At 36.2% G+C, this 22,241-nt stretch overlaps 1 protein-coding gene across 1 annotated transcript; it reads left to right on the top strand.

Moving 5' to 3' along the window:
• Positions 1–121: 121 nt before the first annotated feature.
• On the top strand, positions 122–20,428 carry LOC145772459 (uncharacterized). Its single transcript, XM_082584336.1, has 6 exons — positions 122–260; positions 2,056–2,191; positions 6,636–6,843; positions 16,866–17,170; positions 18,543–18,747; positions 19,116–20,428. Exons 1-6 carry the CDS (start codon positions 122–124, stop codon positions 19,587–19,589), a joined length of 1,467 nt encoding a protein of 488 aa, XP_082440462.1. The 3' UTR covers positions 19,590–20,428.
• The last annotated feature ends 1,813 nt before the right edge of the window (positions 20,429–22,241 follow it).

Below are 22,241 nucleotides of genomic sequence, written 5' to 3'. Positions count from 1 at the left end.
ACAAAATGGCTGCAGTTTTAACCTATCCTATTCGCATTTCAGCGTCAACTGTAAATGTGTTTTATTAAATGATAAATGTAGCTAATTTTTGTACTGATGTAGTGATTGTTTAATCGAATCAATGGCAGCAGTGTCGATGGTTTCCAATATATCGCTACACGTCACAGACGACAACGACGATAGCCACCAAGGAGAGTCGCTTGAGAAAAAACTTTTGTTGATTTGGCTGTTTGTGGGCCTGTCTGTGATTGGCATAGTTGGTAAGAATGTAATTGTAGTTTACAATGTTTATACTATTAGGCCGTAACCCGCATTTTACTTTAGTTTACCGAGACAAATATAGCTTGATACGTCTCTCATAAAGGTAGCCTATGTTGTTAAATGTAGGCTATTCATTTTCATTTTGATGAGCACCCGACATTGTGAATGAAGAACGGCAAGACAAAGCTACGCTAATTCAACTCTCGGTGTGTAGGCTACGCTTGAGCAATACATGTCGAAAAAGGCTCTCTATTCAGCAATGCCTTGTGGATGAAGTAATTTATAAGTAACAGCATTCCAACAACAAGCGAACTTTACTCTGTCAAGCACGAAAACTGAGGCTGCGTTAATGGTTCAAAGCTTCTACAAGTATTAGAAATTGCTGCGATTACGCTTTCAAAAAAACATTCTCATCTTGAGGGATAAGGATTCCCACAATCAGTTAACCCCATTTAAACATTTTAGACAATTTGTTGAGAAGTCTATTATTTAATGTACCAACTTCTTTGCTTTGATCATATTCAAAAGTTTTTTTTTGGTCTTGATAGGGCTGGCTGGTCATATAGCTGGTCAGTGGCATCGGTAGGGCTTGTAAAATGCGTTTTTAACCTAGCAAAAGATCATTTCAGAGGTTCAAACTTTGAAGGGTTCAAGGTGTGATAAAAACGCTGCGCTATTCTAAGCTATTTCTGTAGCGGAGGGAGTTGATTTCAATAAGGACATATTTCGCACTTCACAAACATATTTTCCTCTTTTGAAGATGCCTTTGTTTTACCAGAAGAGCCTAAGATATTTGGTAACAACCGAACCGTCCCAATTTTCCTCAAAGGCGCAGTGTTCGGTGTCCACCATTTCACGATTTCCCTCCAAAATTGAAATATACAATTTCAAGTAATATTTTTTAGAAAATGCTTAATTTTTAGCTTCCCACTGTGTGCGTGAAATCCGTGAATCTATATTGTTTTAATGCTGCCTGTATATAATTGCATTTCCATCGGATTTGCCTAAAAGCTATTTCATATAGCCTGCCTTGACAAAACCATGTCAAGGTTTTGAAATCAATAAATGAAAAGAATGTTATCACAAATTGGGCGAGGAGCACTTCATTTTATGAATTGTAAACCGAAAGCATAATTTCTTTCAGAGTCTGACACGCCGTTGTGATGTTAACTTCAAGTTTTAATGACTTTACAGCTTAATTCCACTAAATTATTTAGTGCAATGAGCAATAACATAGCCTTATGTAGATGTTTGTTGGTTTTTAGAATCAAGAATCGGAATTTGTTGACCTAATAGATTGCGGTTGTATGAAGTAAAAATCCAATCTTACTGAGCCAATGAAAACAACTTTTTCTATCAAAAGGCTAATGGATTTGAAAATAAACTACAACAATATTAGCCTACTGCAAATCTTATTAGTAAAGACAAAGATCACGATATTGAACCACAAAGCGCAAAACATTTAATTTTTGAATGAGAACTAATTGGGTAATGATGAAGGTAAACACTGAAATGACGTGCTTTTTTCTGCTTAAATATAAAGTTCAATCAATTATATGCTTCCCACTTTTTAACCTCAAAAGTCAATCTCATTTTCACACCGACTTTGCATTGACATTTTACGCTAAAGAGAAGGGCACATTTGCTTGATTACTGGTGGAACGAAATCAAAAGAGCAAATGAACTATTGTGGCAATGAATTCAAAATAATGTGTCAAAGTTGAAAAACTTTGTGATAAACATTACAGAAGTGAAGGTCAAAGGGATATTTAATTTGGCAAATGTTTGTTTCAGGAAATTCTTATTCGATTTTTCTTTTATCCGGAAAAAAGCAAAAAAAGAAAAAAATCCTTTCGGATACATATCGGATCTACATCATTGCTTTGGCTGTTGCAGACATTGGAATGCTATTTTTTACAGGAATTTTGCGGTACGTTTTTTTGTATGGCGTTTAGTTCAGAAGTAGCTTATATATCAAATATTTATGCATACCTGTGTGGTTCAAGGTTTCGCAACCTTTTCCCGTTTATTGGCGAGTGGGGATATTGCATCTTGCACAGTAGCCAAACTAATACTGTCTCTTTTTAGAATGTGAATAATACAACAACAAAAAAATCAATATTAAATCCTTCTGGCAGCTATCAGGGATGGAGGAAACACGTGGGCCTCGTGGGCCCGGGCCCACCTACTTTATTTTCTGGGTGGGCCTGGCCCACCCACTTTTAAAAGCCAAATTTCTTTGAAAAGGTAGCGAAAACGGCAAATTAGAGAAGGAGTTCCAAAAAAAGCTCTTCACTCATTTGATACACACTAGTTTGATTACACAGGCCAACAAAAACATTTTGGCACAACAGGTGAGAGTCAATTTAGAGTGTTTTAGGGCCCCTGATTTCAAACATGCGCTTAGTTTTTTCAAAACTACCAGGAATTGAATTTCGAACCAAAATTACGTTCTTCCGTAACAAGGATAAAATTTTAAGCAGCAACTGTATTGAAGAACACAACTTTGTATTCTGTAATTATATAAATGGCCTTCGTACCTTGATGGGTGTTGCTCGGTATAGTAGGCCTACCATAATAAAGAATTGCGTTTGTTCATCGATGGCTTTGTTTTGCTTATTCGTCTAGTTTGTTAAGCAAAACAATGTAGGCTATGTATTTTGTTGTTTGTACTTATTAGCTTAGTTAGTAAGTCTGATACTGTTGAAGTCAACAAATATATTAACGCAAAGCACAAGTTATATATTCTACATCTTAATTGTATCCTAAGGCTTGCTTCACGTCGTATTTTGATTGTTACTAGGCCAGTAAACGTTAAATAGCCGTTTGTTTGGGTTGTAATCAACGTGATTGGTTCCAAATAGCGTTTATAAAACTCAGAAATGTGCTTGGGATTACTTCCAGTTTTGTCTATGTAATAAACGACGACACGACGTTAAATCTATAGGGGATCAAAATTGCAAAAAAAAATGTTTTTGCTGTAGGTTATCTCAAAAACTAGAACCAATTCGAAAAAACAAGTGCATTTTCGGAATCAGGGGCCACGAAATACCCTAAAATGACTCTCACATGCCGTGCCTTTAAAAAAAATTTTTTTTGTTGGCCTGTGAATGATGAAATCTAATCTTCAAACTTTTCTGTTGAGCCCAACTGTTGATGGGCAGCACATGTTGGTGTGGTTGCGTGTGATTGGTGGAGTAATCTATAAATCAATCTAATTCTTCTCTAAGGTTAAAACAATGATAACATAACATTATATATTATGCAGTGCATGCACGTAGGCCTACGATATAATGCTGCAGATTATATCTCCCAGATTGGTATTATAACTGTGCGTGTATTTTGCCTTTTTATTTGTGTGCACATCGCCATATTTTGTACAGTGCTATAGAGCAATTTAACAATTTTGTAATTTGTTTGGCTAAAACGGAAATTTTTTGCTGGTTGGCACAAAAGGCAATCATGAAAACACAATGCATAAACGATTTGAAGTATTAGGTTAATGCAGCAATATTATGGGGGGTCTGGGAGGCGAAGCCCCCCAGAAGTTTGATTAACTTTGACTCCTACGCCTTTGGGCCCACCTACTTTTAAAATGGCTCCTCCACCCCTGGCAGCTATCTACATCACGTAAGAAACTGCAAAAATAAATTTCAAACAATCTAAAACAACTCTCTGCATGAGAGTTACGTGCAAAGCAGCACGTGCTCTGTGATTTCTTGTAACCAAGATGTTATGTTTGTTGAGGTCCGAAATGTCGTAACAGAAATTTGAAAAGCGGTATGTAGTTGTGAGAGAATGGCACATCCTACCTTATGAATACTTGACAAATGATTTCATGAATAATTTTTTTGCTACGCGTTTTTGATATTGCGTTTTTGTAACTTTGCAAGTTTCATCTTATTGTGGCAATCAGTGCCGTAGGAGCACCATCTCGCTCCCCCTTGATAATAATCAACTGACGAGTTCCTATTTTTTAGTGGCGTACTTAAACTGTTTTGAGATGTTCTTTCTCAAACCACTGGCCCACTGTCAATAAAAACGTACCCCAAAAGTTGCAATGGCTTGCAAAGCAGTGCGTGCAGTTAACCTACTCTTCATCAACAGAAACTAAAAACATGGAAAAAATATGTGACGCAGTGTAGCCTATGTCCATGAAAATTGATAATATTCTGGGATGGTTGCATATGCACTGCTATATAATAAAAAGTCAGCTGGGAGTGCGGAAAGCCAAAAGTGAGAAAAGGCGGGCATGCTGAAATCGGTTGACACTGCTTTGAGTGATGTAATCTATTAAGTATTGAGCTTTTGTAACAGTATTTCTATCTTTTTGCAGTCAAAAACTATTAAACCTTTCCGAGCGAGAGGTACAATGGCGGTTAGCACGGCTCTGTTGGCAACATGATACCATCACCCCGTATGCACTGTTAGGGAGGATAAATTTCACTTTATGCAGGAAAGGCATAAGTAAACAAACCACCAAACATACGCTAAACATTTTTTTACAAAGTTGTTATTGCACTGAGCAGCATAGCTCCTGCTACGTCTGGAGATTTCCAATTTGTCTCCGATGGGACAAAATTCAAAATGAGAGATAACACTTTTCTGCAATATGTCATATTGACGTTGGCAAACATTTTTTTAATGCTCAGTTAACACGACAAGAAGCAACAAGCTTCAATAGATAAGACCCCTTTCACAACCATGCCAATGCGTAGTAATTTAATTTACATTGAAATCTAATTTTGTCTTTTAAAGTTGCTTGAAAGCTTATTTATTGATCATGTTGATTGTCGTCAATGAGCTTCGCCGAAATGACCTAAACAAACAACAATTTGCATGCAGCCAATCACTCAACTAGCGGACTTAACTTCCCCGTTGAGAATTGCACCAACTGATTTCCTCGGTTGCTATTGTTCTCATGCACTCCGTTTTTGTAAATTCATATCACACGTTGTGGTATTGCTTGATTTTGTAGATTTGTGATAAAACAAAGAAGCTCTCCGAGAGAGAGAGGTCTTAGAAGTATTAGTTTGTTTTTTGCGTTAAAAGTATAATGTGGTTAAATAAATAAGAAAGTGGGTAAACATCACAAATTTAAAGAGATCCTACGATGAAAAATTAAACACAGCTAGAGAAAAATATGATTTAAATGTTTTCAGTCACCATACAATAATTGTACAGTAATTCAACTAAAATGAATGAAAAACATAATTCAGGCAAAATCAAATTTATTACACACCGCGAAAATCAAATTGATTACAATTTATTACAACAGTTGTTTACGATTGGATAAAATCAAATTGAACCGATGGATCTGGAGTTTGAAGTAACTTGTTGTGAACAATAAGAAAGGCAAACTACAGCAACTATAAGTGGTTGTTTTAAATCTCTCTTGACATTTGGTCATAGAGTCGTCATTCGTACTTATGCGTGTTGTGTGGCAACGTTGAGTTACAAGTTATTTACTCTTCTGACAGTTAATCACCGATATTTGATCACTTGGAAGAGTCAAGTAAGGCTGCGATGAGTTATGTTGAGCGTGCTCAGTTCTCCGAGAAAATGAATAAGCCCATTTTAAAATTTCATAAGTATCATTTATAGCCTATATGGATGAAAACTTGGATAATCTCCTCATAACTTGTTAGTTGTTAAGATTGGTTTCTTAAATTGTTGTTTAACAAATACATTTATTTGGCAAGGTTCCACAATTGTGTCCTATCGACTGACTCTACTTCAAAATATCGTATGTCGAGTTTCAGAGCCTTGCGTGAATGCGCAAACCGTGCATCTGCACAGGCCAAGCAAACTCGGGTGCCTGCAATTTAATTTTATCAAAGTTTGTAGCCTACAGTAAAATTTTAAAACAGTTAAATCGGTACTGAATACGGTCTTCATTTTATGTTTTAATTTCAAAAAGATGTTGATGAATGTGAATTAGGGAATAACAAGAGTATTTGCGGGAAACCTATTTTTCATGTTTTTATCTACTGATCAACAAAAGAACTTCGCCTTAAAATCTCCTGCTATAATTACGTAATACGTATGGCACGTATTTTACGCTATACATACGACAAGCATAGAGCGAATCATTCAGAGCTGCCAGATTGCTAAACTTTTGCTTCATGTCTCCAATGAACTCTTTTGCAGCTATGCTTACCTCATAGTATTATTTTTATGCCACTGCCTGTTTGTAACCCTCCTGAAATTCGTCAGCTTATGTCATTATCTTCGACTTTGCATAATTGATGGTTCATATTTCCATCTTCTAATGGTCTGAGTTGGTTGCGATCAACTGTAATCCTCTTTAGAGTCGTCACTGTTCTGACCTGTTTAACTTCAAGTTTAATTTTGATTAAAAAATTTTTATGTAGGTATTCATTGGTAGCCTGGATCTACGAAACAGATCAACAATCTTGGTTGTACGAGATCTACTTATGCAGATGGCACAGGTTCTTCATGCACACATTCCACAACGCAGCGGTGTGGTTGTTGGTAGTCATGGCTATGGATAGGTTTGTGGCAGTCTGCTTTCCTTTCCACTACCGAGAAATCAAACATAATGCAAAAAAAGCAACCAAGGTTTGGATTGACTACTGTTTAAATATGTAGCTAATTTATCACAAACACATGCTGATGTTTAAAAATATGGTGGGCTACGTTTTTTAGCCTACGTGTTATACTCTTCCAGTTGACTACTAATTAGCGGTTTACTCTAGAAAGAAAGTACTATGTTATAAATTACATGCTTTGTGAACAAACTCAGTTAGTTTCTGACATGCAAATGAGTTTTCCAAAATTTCAATTTTACATATTTGTACGTTTGTAGTGAAAGAAGTTTTGTTGCACTAACCCAGCAGCAAGGGGATTCTTACAGGTCCAAGAACCCTGTTGTAGTGAGGTAAAACTTCATCTTAGAATGCGAGATTACATCTAGGCTGTTTGCTTATTTCTTAGAGACAACATTACCATTCTATCGCAAAGGTCCACATTTCTAAATTTGGGCACTTCTTACCTTTTCTAACAATAGTTTCACCATTTATCTGACGAAGGCAAAATTAAAAGCAGAAGCATACAATTTGTTTATTGCTTCACTGACGTTTCGCGCATCATGACAAGGCGCATCTTCAGAGCAAATAAGATACAAAACAAAATGTCGAAATTATGTAGTCTACTGTATTCCTGGCCACGATTGTATAGCAATTGAAGGCAAGAGAAATAAGTTGCATACGTATTATTTCGAATAGTAAACAAGAGATGCGACAGTGGTTGTTTTATGCGTTGAACGACATAATAACGTTCGAAGAACTCAGCACAGGCCAAAGCAGTTTAACACTTTGCTCCTCAAAGGGAGGCCAGATTTGGCCCCCCCCTCATATTTCCTTTAATTATTTGAAGCACAGTAACGCCATGCACTTGGTTTTTCTTGACTTTTCCTAAAATTGCCAGGCGGATCTGATGATATTAAATTTGATGCTAAAAGTTGTGTAGTTTTCTTGTAAATTCAAGATTTTGGTGAATTTTTGCTATTTCTAGCTAACTTCCAGCAAAGCGTGAAATGGATTACATTGCGATGACAAGCCATAAGCTCATAATTGCTTCGTGCATCGATATGCGCGAGCAGAGAGAAGCATCCTCTTGCTTTCTTTTGTTTGGTTTGACCTCAATAATACAAAGCGCGTTATTTCTTATGCTACAAAGAAAAGCCAGTGATCGCAAAGCTGTTAATTAGAAACAATAATAGCAAGCTTTTTTGCGTTATCAGCTCTACAAAGAAGAATAGCAATCCACGATCAAAATAGTAGGCTATGGAGGCCACAAACTATTCAAAACAGTTGTTTCAAGCAGATAATATTCATTGACGAATAAAAAACGTTACAATAAGAAATCTTTTCTTGGATAAAGACACGAAAACCTGGTTTCGAAATAAACGTTCTATGGAAATGCTCTCATTGACAAAACTTGCAATTGAGGAAATGTATCACTGCAAATGCTTTTGGGAGAAGCCGGAGAAATAGCGTTTTTGCAAACAGTAATTGTGAGATACACTCAAAATTATGAGATAGGCTCCATTTGCACGTAGCAGCTAACTCGATGGCGTCCCTTCACTGCTTTATGTCGCCTACTTGTTGTTATGTCCTGTATTTTTGTTTCACAGTGCACTGTGTTTTGTTTCAAAGAGCGCAAAATAAAGATGATAATGCCTCATCTACATTACAAAATATTTTGTAATGTAGGCCTACAAACAAAATGTACAATGTACACAATGTACATTACAAAATATTTTGTACTGTAGACGAGGCATAAATTTAGGCGTCACATAAGACAAACAACAAATCAGCTTTCTTCATCATTGATTCAACATCTGAATACGTTGCGCCAATGTATAAGAGGCCGGCTATTGTGAAGACCCGCCATTTATAAACGATCCGATTATACCAAAAGTGGGACAAACTAGTGGATCAAAGAATGAATAAATAATGCTGAGAAAACTAAATCTAAGTGACGAACAATACCGATGTCTTCATTTATCTTGGAAAAATGCTGCCTAAACTTATCAACAAAAAATACAGTAAATAACGGCAAGGATCCCGAAAGCAGAATTTGCTCGACTTTGGCATGAATTTAGTCAGACATCTACAGTAATAATTCCACACATACAATAACGGGCTCTCAACTGCTGTAAGATACATAATAATCAACCTGGTTCTGGGCGATTTGTGTAACAGTTTAGGGAAAGACACTACTTGAAATGATGCACCACACAAAAGATTTTCAATGAAGACTGAGTCTAAAAACCGATGTGGATAGTGCTGCACAATAACTTCAAGTTTAGGACAGAAGAGGCACAAAATATCACGATAAAAATAAAGACCTTGTGGGAAATTTTCGAGAATCATAACACGATGCAAATACCATAAACGCTTAGTTTGCATGCTGCTCTAAGCTGGCCGGCAACCACAAAGGTAGACAATAGCCTACAGGCAGTTTATAATTCGATAACAGCGCAATAAACATTATAAATACGTAAACCGACAAATTTCTTTTACAAACGTTTTACGTCTAATAGTAAATTTTCCCCCAACAATTTTTTGTGAAGCACTTGCAAACCACGGTTTTGTAAAATAATTCATCATTATTATTTTTTACTTCTCGGATATTGTAAAACGTCATCAGCAAAATCACAAAAAAAATTTCATTACTTCAATGTAGTAGGCCTAAGAATTTTTTATAGAATTGTAGCCACGTTGTTTCAACAAAGAAGCCATTTTTTAGCAATGTAAAGTTATAGAAAATAATTTGCAATCATGCAAATGGTTGGAAAGAATCTAGGAAGTCTTCTCACAATCTGGCACAAATTGATTATGTTTATTGTATCTCAGTAAAATGTTTTACGACAAACTTTGAAGCTTCGTTATAATCATTTTTATCTTTGAAGTCAAACGTTATTTTTTTTGGCCAGAAACATAATCACTGCCTTGCTGACGTTGTCGCTTTTACGCGTATTTTTAGTGCTTCAAACAATAAGGACCCAGTCAGCAATCCAGTCCTTTTACATTGATTCAACATTTGTAAACGTTAAATTTATGTAGATTTGCTGACTGTGGGTTATTTCACATTTCCTTTGTTTACGCATGTTCCTCAATTCGCTGTTGCATTATTTCGACGCTGGCGGACTAAAAATGTATTTTCAAATTGATTGACACAATCTTCAATAAAAAGTGAGCTTCGAACTTAGCTTTGTTGATGTAAATGCTGTATTTTTTGTGGATGTAATTTATGAGTCATGTTTATAAACACTCGTAAGCGAAATGACTTATGATGTGGCCTGCATGATATTTGTGATGCGACTTGACACAAATCCACAATTTCAAAAGCACCTAATTTGAACTTAGAAATTTCAGATTATTTCAACAACTTGTTCAATTGTCTTCTCTCTACTAAAAATATTCATACTACAAACTCAATTGTAGACCTAAAATACACAAACGAAGATGTAAACAGCTATTCAAGCAGGCTAAGGTGTTACTTATGAGAAATTTGGTTCCATAAAACTAGAAGCTAGCCATGAGTTTCGGAATGCATTTAGTTTAGGACAAAAATGTAAGACAACAAACGCAGTTTTGTTTTTTTCAAATTCGTGTAACAATATTACTCTGATTGTAACTATTTTAGAATCAGTGAGTACTGAGTAGCTTACAATAAGATTTGCTCGCAAGTCGTAAATTCTAATCAATGCAATGATTCGGCACACCGCACACACACTTCGTGCGTTCGATCGAGCTCTTTGTTATTTAGAAGTTTGCATGAAATCGGATTAGCACGGTTAATTAAAGGCGGCAAGTTAAATCAAAATTGTCGTTTTTAGGTACCTTTGCAAAAATTGAAATATCAAGTTTAACATATAAAATTTTAAAATAATGAGTTTTCAAACTTATAGACAAATGATTTGCTTTCACACCAGTGCAACTTCTGTTGAAATAGCATCAGCGGATAACTCGTAACAGCTGATTGAATTTGATCCAAAAATGCCCCCCCCTTGAGCAGTTAACTTCCAAAAAAACGTTGAAAAGCAAAGGGTTAAACAAACAAATTATTCCGGACACAATTAAATCAATGGTAATGAGACACTAATGTTTCTTAATCTCTGCTCCGCTTTCTCGATGTTATTGAGAATGACTTTAAGTCTGATGAAAATTACACAAGAATCTTTTATTTAGAAAGCAACCGAACGATTGAACAAGTAAATAAAATCAGCGAGGTTCGGAAATTTGCATAATTTATTTTTTAACTTTGCCGCTGCAAAGGCGGCTTCTTGAATGTCAGAAAAAGCACAAGCAAATAAAAACAATAAAAACAGAAAAATTAATTAACCGGTAAAACAATTGTGAGCACTGTAAAAATCTTTCAAAACAAATACATTCAACAGTTGCGAAGCTACACAAGATTCATTGCAGAAGAAATCACAAAACTGTAGATGAGGTCGCGTTAAATGCAGTGAGAAAATATATTCTATGTAAAGCAAAAAATAATAAGAAAGTTTACTGGATTTGACTAAAAACAGCAGCCTAAGATGTAGAAATTCGAAACCTAATTATTCCTAAAAAATCGTTGTTAATATCAATCTGTCATCGTACTTAGTGTTCTGAAATGAAAGATGGAATTATCTATTATTACAGTATATAAGACCGGCTAATTTTGAATTTGAATACGGCTAACTGCGTGAGAAGAGGCCTACAGTCTACACCACAAGGAAACAATAATCTTTTTTAATATTTCAATCTTAAATTCGTCATAAACGATAATCAAAAACGTAGGGCATATAGCCAGTTTGACAAATATAAATTTATAAAAAATATATTATAGAATATGAAAAAAACAGCTCTCTGTTCGTGCATGGTTATGGAAAATCACAAACTAACCTTGTCAGAAAGAAAAAGTTGTAACATTAAAACAAGTTACAATCAACCCACCACAGCAGAAACTTGCTACATCAACATTACGTCCCAACAATGCAATACGCTCAACCATAACGATCTTAACGATGATCATCTGCTACTGAAATCGCATAATTCTTTATTATCTTGATGGACACGTTTTATGCCTATTTTGGCATAGTTTAAAACGTTTTCGTAATTTAATTTCGTCTGGAATGGTTTGTTTGTCTCAACTGCTTTGAATTGTACTGAATTTTTTGAAAGTTTTATGTTATCCAACGTAAAAATTAACTACTCTCTCATCTTTTGCTCACTATTCGAAAAGTCGAAGGAAGATATTTTTTATTTTATTTTTCTATTGCCTTCAACCGCACTCCGATAAACAATTTCAAAATGTTATTTTGTACGTTAGGCCTATACTTATTCACTCCGAAAATGCGCATTGTCATGGTGAGCGAAACGTCAGTGAAGTAAAAACTCGCATTTTCTACTTTTCTTTCACATTCATCGGATAAACTTTGCAACCATTAGACCAAAGCTTCTCAACCTGGGATTCGCGAACCTCCAGGAGTTCAGGGAAAGATTTTCTAAGGTACTTTATGTGGAGCATAATTTACACTCGTGTCTGTCTTTAGTCAATTTACGGTATGCTAGAAGCTGTATATTTATTTGGTGTCAGGTTACTGGGGGCTCGGCTGATTGTTTTATAACTTGGAGGTATTTAACGGGGCAAAGAATGAGAACCCCTATGTTGGACAGTGGACACTTCTGTTTGAAAATAGCTGACTTAGTGCTGAATAACAAACAATAATATCATACAATAACTTTAGACTGGAGCAGTTTGTTTTTCATAGAGTTGGTAGCCTACTTAAGTTATGCTTATTGACAAACTTTCAAGATAATGATACTTAACAGTTTTTAATAATAACATTATTTCATCACAAATTTTGACAAATATTCAACAAACAAATACGAAAATAAGTATTATGAAATTTCGTTAAGAAATTTGTCATCCTCTTAGTTGCCTTTTTGAGCATGTTCAATAGTTTACTTTTTAATATATTTGCAGGATAGTAAGTTGGCAAATGTTTGCGCCATAAAGTGATTTTGCTTGAGAAAACAAATATTTTAAAAAGTAAACAACCACAAAATATTAAAGTGATTTTAAGATTTGTGTTGATCATGGGCAGTGACGTTGATAGGGGTCCCAAAAATGGGGTATTTGTGAGCCCGGTTCATAATGGTACTAAGGGTCAGGAGCCTTTCCAGACCCAAATTAGTCTATTAACGGCTCCGATCACGCGCAAACTGTCATTTGTCTTTGTGTTGGTGCATTATAGAAGACAATGTTTGTTTTTTGGCACTGTTCTTACTTTACTAATGGGGATACAGTCCATCTATTGCATTTGTCCACGCCATGTTTTAATTTTATATTCAGTAGGGCAGTAGGGCTATGTAGAATGGTAACTGTAAGTTGTTTACGCAGAAAGTTTTGCTTAACATTTAATGGTGTACGCAGGATTTTTACAAAAAGGGGGGGAAGGGCATTTAGAATTTTTTTCAAATCGAAAACAAATTGAAAAAACGCCCATTAGCTAATAGCTATCCTACCAGTAAGTCATGTATATTAGCCTACCATACTCAGCTTGTATAGACGATGAACCACACGTATTGAGGGTACGTTTAGTGGCGTAAGCAAGATTTTCCTCCCGGAGGAAGCAAGAATTCTTTTTTTTTTTGATCCCCCTCCCCAGGGCGGTTAATACGTCTCTGCTACCTAAGACAACTCTTGAACAATCACATGTTTGCACTACACCATCACAACGCTAAAAAAAATTAACATTAAAGGGGACATGGTACAATGGCTCCCCCCTGTGTACGCCACTCCTAGCATTCGTCATGCAGGTGGAGGGACTGTTTGAAACAAATTTGCTTCATTAAAACAAAATCCTAAAACAAAACATAAAATCGAAATTTTACCAGCAGCTTTCAGCACGATACGCAGAGACAATTTCTAGAATAAATATTTTATTACCCAAGGTGTTTGTTCACTTTTATGACTCTGCAACGTGAAAGCAAATACACAAGAACCAATGCGATAAAAACTTTATGACCTCATAAACTTACTGTATGTCTCGAACATACGCATCACCTGCATTCAACATGAACTCAACACTTGGGTGTTCTATTCTGTACTGTACTTTTATACCAGAACAAGCATGGAGGAACCATTTTAAACGTAGGTGGGCCTAGAGGCGCAGCAGTCAAAATCAATCCAACTTTCAAACACTTTCAAACTTTCAAGGCAAAGCCCCCCAGACCCCCATAGGCCATAACATTGTTGCATTCCTAACTTAATACTTGAAATCGTTTGTACATTGTGTTTTCATGATTACCTTTCGTGCCGACCATCGAAAATTTTCCATTTTTGGGCCCAATTTGGCCAAAAACAAAATTGTTAAATTGCTTTTAGCGCTGTACAAAATATGGCGATATACACACAAATAAAAAGGCAACAATACACACATAGTGAAGAAAGGGGCGTTCTTCCCGGCTATCAGCACAAGGCTGAGCACTCACTAGTACAGCGAGCAGTTGCGATTCGCTAACCATAACGGTGTAGCTTCCACGCTAGCCATTCAGACCATCCAATCAACAATACCATCCAATCAAAAACAACAACAAAGATAAGAGTTAAACTGACTGGTAAAGCGGTGGTCGAATAAATTTGTGGCTAGAATACGGTGCGATACTGATGAGCCCAGCCTCATGGGCGAAACATGTGTCTATCGCTGTCAATTTTTGCTACATATCGGCTGCCGAGAAAATATACACACATAGTTATAATACCACCTGGGAGTAATAATCTGCAGAATACTGTACGTGGGTATGTAGGCCTAATGATATCATTGTTTTAGCCATACAGACCATAGAGAATAATTATATTGATTGATATAGATCGCTCCACCAATCACAAGCAACCACACTCACACGTGCTGCCCATCAATAGTGGGCTCAACAGAAAAGTTTGAAGATTGGATTTCATCATTGAGCTATTAAAGATAATAATCAAACTAGTGTGTATCAAATGATTGACCTTTTTTTGGAACTCTCTCTCCGATTTGCTGTTTTCGCTACCTTTTCAAAGAAATTTAACTTTCAAAAGTGGATGGGCCAGGCCCACCCAAAAAATAAAGTAGGTGGGCCCAGGCCCACGTGGTTTCTCCGTGCCCGCACCAGAGTGATAGCTTTTGGTCTGACTTGTACTTTTTAAAATCGAAGTTGACTTGTTTGAAATATAGCGAAGTATTGAACTTCAAATCGTAAAAAACAAATCATTCCGCTTTAACTTTCCACGGGACAAGAAATCTCTAAAATTGGTACGTGACACCCTCATACCCTTCAAGGTAAATTCAGTAATAAACGTCACCTGATTAAATTCCCAGAATATTTCACTAAAACTATAAACACTACGCCATAAATTCAATCAAATAAAAAGTAAGTTTAGTTAAAATATGTCCTTTTAGTTCGTTATGTTTTCGCTCTGCGACACGCAGGTCTCTTTGCGTTTCTGTCAACTTTCCTTTTAGTAGAATTTGAAATATTGTATGCGTTCTTCTATCCGCTAAGATTTGGCGTCTTAAATTTTAAATTATTTTGACGTCTTAAGTCAATCAAATAACTTCACGAAAACAGACTCGTAAAATCTATAAATTTTGCCAGTGTTCTACAAGGTTTCGAAAATTAGTCAAATCTCTGGTTTTTCTGGTTCGAGTGAAGTAAGGGCAATAACTTACTCAGCACATTCAAGAAGATTTCTTAATCACGATTCATTTGAAGCCACGACTTAAGAGAAAGTGTGTGCTTGCTATCATTTGTTGTCGGGTGCATTTTTGACGTTTGGAAAAGCCTTTTCATTACATCATAAAAAGGAGTGTTTCTAAAGCAAAGTTGTTATTTTTATTTCTAGTTTTACGTGGAGAATTTTACTTAATGTTCCTAAACGATGTAGGTTAGTAATTTCAAGATTTTTCAGTCATTGAAATCATACCATCATTACCCTGTTGTACTTTTTTTCGTTGCTCATGAGTCATAGCTCAACCTGGAAGCGATGTTTGTCCAATAAAGGCATACTAAATATTGATGAAACACCACAAGTTTTCAGTTTGTCGCAAAATGGAAGAGAGCCGTCTTCAAGGCTGTCTTCAATAATTCATAATAACTTCTTACTTCATTCTGTAGTTTGCTTGTAGACTAGGATTTTATTTCATGACTACTTGTCTCTGCATATTTGATTACTTCACGTTGATAAAGGGTTTTAAGGTGATTTGCAAAAAAAACTCTACAATTTTCCGTGCATTAGCAACATTAAGAAGACGTTTAAATGATGATCAGGACAACCTCAAAATAACTGTTTAGTGTTTATTTTACTTGAAGTAATGCTGTTGTTAACACGTTTGTAACTAAATGACTCCATTTGTTTAGTATCAAATTCATCAATTTAATGGATCGTATTTGTGACAGCTGAACTAGAAGTTGTCCTTGAAGTTGATTGCCAAATTATTTTAACACCTTCTTTATCTTGGACTAACAGATGGAAGTTCATTGACAGGATTTCTGAGTTTACTGTCGCGTGTACACAATAGCCAGGGCCGTTGAGAGGACAACCTAGGCCCGGGACCACTAATTTAGAAACAATCGTGTTTGCAATTGAAAACTCGAGTGCAAATTTAAAGTCTCGCATTCCCTTGTTATTCTTCTCCTTCCCTTTCTTCTTCTTCTTCATTTGAGCTTCTGATACAGAAACTAATTCTGTTACTGCCAAAGACCATAACCCTAAAGGGATAGGTCTATGTGTAACAAAGTTAAAACAATCGAATTTTAATGGTGTCATCATTGGTTATGTGACTATGTCTCACGTTCCTCAATAGAATGCACTGGTGGATTATTAGTTTTGAGTGGATTTCGTTTAATGTTTCCTTTCTAATTTAGTATTTCAAAAAGTAAAGTTGTTATCATAGACTACTCATACTTTTTTTGGATTGCCCACTACAAAAAATTTTCTGGCGTTGAAACCAAATACTCCTATTTAAAATTTGTTAGAAGCTTGTAATTAAGCTCTATCTTGCGCAGGTCGTCAAAATTAACCTGTTTGATATCTTTCAGGTGACGACGATTGTATTCTTCCTCAGCTGTTTGTTTGCTTCTCCTTTTTTAGCTGTTGGTCCTCTCTACAGCAAACAAGAGGAACACCGAAACGTTCCGAAAGTTTCCGAACATTTTTTAAAGTTCTTCAATTTCACCACAGTTCTTCCTTTGATTGGAGTAATGTCTTCAGAACATTCAGAGATCATTCATTACAGTACAAACAATGCAACAGCAGGTAGCTCGATGGCCTTGCAAATTAGGAATGAAAATGCTGGGATGGTTAACATAACCTCATCGTTCCAAGATGATAAGCACATTCAAAGGTAAGAAGACAAACAGCTTTTATCTACTTTCATTCATAAAGTTGATCAGCAAGGGTTTTCTCTGAAACCGAAATTCGAAGTGAAGCCAATAGCCAAGACCAATAACATTTACAATGAAATAAAAGTTTGTCTTTTTTCGAAAAGTGTGCAAAATAGTTTGTTTCGAACCACATAAATCTGTTTTGTCGCAAACTATTGTTTTTAATCCTCAAAACCTCAGCCTGGAATGCAAAATGTTATTTGTGAGGACTCTTTGTTTTTTAGTTTAGGTGAAAAACGTATATTTTTGTATAAATATGAATCTATTTCAGCTGGGTTACGGTCTCTAGTAGCCTACAAATATGTGCTTACGCCGTTTGGTAGCTCACCCAGTGATATCACTTTTCTGCTGACCATGGAAGCTTTGAAATTTGTTTTACGTGACTTACTGTATGGTTATAAAGTGTATGTATAGCTTACTGTAATTGTGGATTATAAAATTTCTCACATTCAATAAGAAACGTAATAAAATTTCAACTTTCGATCTAGTAAAAAACTCTTTAAAAAGTAATTTTACGACTCTTATTTGCGTGTGATCACTGCTTGCTTATACTTGCCTTTATTTGACTCACCGACGATGTTTCAACAGATAAGACCACCTTTATTTGATAAAGTGGCACTAGTAGGTTTTTTATTTGTTTCCCTTGTAGCCTACTCATGACATCTGTGATTTACTTATTGGCTTTGTTGCTTTAATTTCTCAACGACGCCAATAGTTTGTCCTGTTTCATGATCAGGCGCTCATCTGAAGCAAGTTGCTATTGGAGTTATTAAATGCAAATTTTTGAGCCGTAATAAAACGAAACCAAAGTCTACACATAAAAAATAATTCGCAACAATATGGCACATTTTTTTTTCTAATTTGTGAGCTGTATGCCACGACAATCCTTTGAATAATGTAACTCAAGGTCACACATTATATTGCAGTCCAGGCTACTTTCTGTCGAGTTGTTCACAACTAAATAAAACAAGTACAATCTGTCCTGCTTAACCTTTAGGCTAACTTTTAATTCTAAATGTGATGAACATTATTTTGATTTGTCTTCCTACTTTCGTCAACAATGCATTGATTTCCACTCCCTTGTCAAAATGAAATCAAATTCAATCTCAACAAGGTGGCTGTTTTTTAGTTGTTATTCAGAAAATGAAGTTTTGAAAGCTCGTAGTATCTACTGTAGTCAACAAAATTGACCTATTTAATCTTGTCCAGTGATCGAGAAGAATTCTTTTATTTTTAAACTTGTTATCGGTTGCTTTTCTGATTCTTCAGTTTGGTCAATTCTAAAGATGTTACTATCTATGACTCTTCATTGTTAAACTGTTACGTTTTTAGAATTTTATGTGGATGCACACTCACTGCAACCATCGGGGAGCACTATGCCTTCGTTGTCAACATAATATTCCATGTTCTCCTCGCTTTCTTCATCCCATATTTTATTCTCATTCTCCTTAACTTGATAATTTTTCGGTGTCTTCATCGTTCCCGAAGCGAGACACCTTTGAATGGGACCCGCCAAAAGCTTCATCGAAGAATCACGGTGAGGATGAAAAATAGACCAAGCGGCTCAATACTTGGCTAATGTTCGGAGCTGCACAATGCACACTCACTATTCAAGAACTCCGTAGTTTTATCGAACGTCAACTTGACTTTGGAAAACTGAAATCCTCGATCTTAGAAAAGCTAATTGAGTGAGTTCACAATTTAGTAGTTAGGAATGAGATTTTAAAAACATTTTGAATCTTCTACAGCAGAAATACTAGATTACTAACTTATTTCTATAGGGTATGAGTGAATTTCTTTCTATAGGGTATGAGTGAAATTATGCTGCCGAATTTGGATTATTGCAAGTTAAAGCACGTTAAAGTTAAAGTGATGATGCGTTGCAAATTTCATTTTAATTTTCAGATAATGATGTTGGCAGTCTGTTGCACGTTCATCATTTTGTGGCTCCCACAAGCTCTTCTTTTGTTGACAAGCTCTGACGCACATTCTCACAAGTGTAACGAAGACGAGATATTTTCCTCTCTAGCGGCATTAAGCGGCCTTGCAAACTCGGCTTTAAATTTTTTCTTATATTGTATGACTGTGAAGAAATTTCGAAACGAAGCGTTTTTGTCTATTCGACGACTGTGCTGCTTTATGAGCGTTAAGGAAACGCTCTTGGACTTACCAAGCACAAACAGCATAAGGAGATGTGCTCCCAAAAGAAAGAACGATGTAGATACCTCTAACGAAGGCGGGACCCCACGCACAAACATAACTTTTAAATCCAACAGTCCTTCAACGAATGAACCTTCTTATAATAATGGAACTAAACTTTGTGATATACCAGAGAATACTGTCCTTTGTCGTCGTGATGAAAGCATAAATTGGTCTTAAAATAAGAAGTTAAGTCAAATGGATTTGAAGAAGTTTGCTGATAATCCACTGACTTTTAAACGTTGAGAATACAAATGGTAGAAAAATCTCTATAATCATAAAATAATCAATAGTCTACATTTTATTAACGTTGACGGTTTGCTGGCAGTGCCGAGACTTAGAAGATTACCAAGATTTTAACGTTTTGTTTCGTTTCAAATAGAAATTTGTCGTTCCCTAAATTGTGAATCATAATGAGGTAACAGCGACAATGAGATGAATGATGCACACTCTTCTCGCGCAAATATTTTAGAAGTGGCGAAGCAGTAGCACAGCCAAAGCAGATATTATGAGCTTTAAAATAGTATAAACTCTGAAGTGCTCTTTTGAGGTAAATAATGTCACGATAATCGAATTAATAATAATAAAGCTATTTGTTGTTATTGTTGCCGACGGATAGTATTATTATTTATCATTCATTCAGTTATGGTGACGTCACACACATCTCAAGGGAGATAGAATGTTGGAATTTCTAATCCTATCTGGCCCCGCTACTCGGCCAAAGGGTGGTGTTATACCGTGTCTTTGATTGCTATTCATAGATCAGAATCAAATTTTAGTTGATTTACTTAGTCAAGCCCAGTCAATTTAATGATATGTTTGAGCAAATAGGCTGTTATGCGATTTCCAGCAAGCTGAATAATACAATGCAAGTTGACAACTTGCTTTATTTTCTTCTAGCACTGTTTTAACTGGATTTCATAGGCTTTTTGTATCTATACAATCTTAATTTGCACATTTGCAACAAATTACGTATGCAATGGTAAAGTGTTGCTATGAAGATTATTCTTTTGTTAAAATAAAACTGAAGCATTAGAAAATATTGACTGCACTACGATACACCTATAGCTCAGTCTAAGTCTATCATAGCTTTTCATAACTGATAGACTGTTCGAGATCAAGTTAATTTGTGGTTATTCGAAGATGTGTTCCGAAGATGATTAGCCTACTTCCGTAAAGTTTGTTGAGGTACATTATTATATGTTCCAACCTGACTGTGTGATCGTATAAAAAAGGTTAATAAACTACATCGATGTTTAGGTTCAACTAGTCAACAGTTTTGCATTGTGCTAGTAAACTATAAAAAAAGGATGGGCAACCTTTTCAGCACAAGGACGAATTAGGTAAGTGCAGGGCCGTGTGAGCACCATCTCGTCCCCTCCCCCCCCGAAATCCACTAGTGGGCCTCTATGTTTAGTGATCGCTCAGATAGCACCAGAAAGCGTTTAGGGACGCAAACTCTTCCAATGTGGAGATAAAATTACATTTATCAATTCAGCAAGGAGAAAGCAACTTTTAAGATTTTCTAGAACAAAATAGTTATAGGCTATGCCGACAATGCAGTGGCGGATCCAAAACTAAGTTGGGGAAGTACCAGAGTTTTAACAAAGCAAAATTTAAAACATAAATAAACAATGCAAAACTTATTGTCCGAAAAAGTAAATTGGAAAGGTGCAATCAGCGTTGGATTAACTATAGTAGCAGATGTAGCAGCTGCTACGGGCCTCGCGCTTCACAAGACCCGCGCTTGGCGAGCAAAATGTTTTTTTTGCAAAAAAAACATGTCGAAATGACAAGTAATTTTTGGCTTGCAAACTAAAATGACATAGAAGAACATTATAATTGTTGGGTTAAATTACTAGTCCCAACGTCTTTTCCCTTTCTAATTATTCTAAACTTAAAAAAAAAACAGTAATTTCCGCTGGAGGCAACTGCCTGTTCGAATGCCACTAGCCCACGATGCTAGTCCTTGTTGTTTGAGGGAACATTCGAGAGAATGGCAACTTCGCGCATTGTGTTGTCACAGGGAAGAATTTAATCGTTTCTTGTGTGCGATTTTAAGGTTAGTTAGAGTGGAGTGCTAAAGAGGCTCTCTGCAACATGATGGTCCGCAAGAGCTGATGCCATAAGGGTTATTAAAGAACGTTTTCCCTTCATAAAGGGGGCACTGGAGAAACTTGCGAATGGCCAAGAGCAAAAGGCAAAATGTCGACAGCTGGCAAATGGACTCCTCGAGAAAATGGAGTTGCTCGATATTGGAATCTAAGTGGTTTTTTGGAATACTCGGTTGCTTCCAGGCATACTCGATTGCTTCAAGGCAACTCAAGCCTCTCTTCAAGCAAAGCAGCAAAATTTCAACATTGCTTCAGCGTTGTGTGCCTCTTTGGCAGGATCTCTACAGACTTTCTGAGAACAATTCGCTAAGTTTGAGTCAGTAGCGCAGAAGCTGACTCAACTGCCGGATTACCGACCAACAAGCACAAGAAGAATTGTCCGAAATCAAAGGCGATATGAGGATGTAGGCAGCGCCTGTTCAGTTTCAGATGCAATGGATAATTAATCAATCACCTAAAGACAGATTCCGGGTGGAAGTTTTCCTTACAGTATTGGACAGCCTACAATCTGCGCTAGAGCAACGTCGCAAGGCATACACCCAATTGAACACGCGGTCTAGTTTTTTTTTTTTTTTGCGAAATTTGCATGACCTAACACCTACGCAGATCCAAGAAAGTGCTGACAGACTTTTAGAAGCATATCTCCATAATTTGGAAGACGGTTTGAAAGATAAACTACCGGTACCTCAGTTTTCAGAATTCGTAAAGCACATTGCTA

This window comes from Aplidium turbinatum, chromosome 6, assembly GCF_918807975.1.
Source record: "Aplidium turbinatum chromosome 6, kaAplTurb1.1, whole genome shotgun sequence".
Taxonomy (NCBI): Eukaryota; Metazoa; Chordata; class Ascidiacea; order Aplousobranchia; family Polyclinidae; genus Aplidium; species Aplidium turbinatum.
The sequence above is the reverse complement of the archived record's forward strand: the minus strand, read 5'-3'. Positions and strand labels throughout refer to the sequence as shown.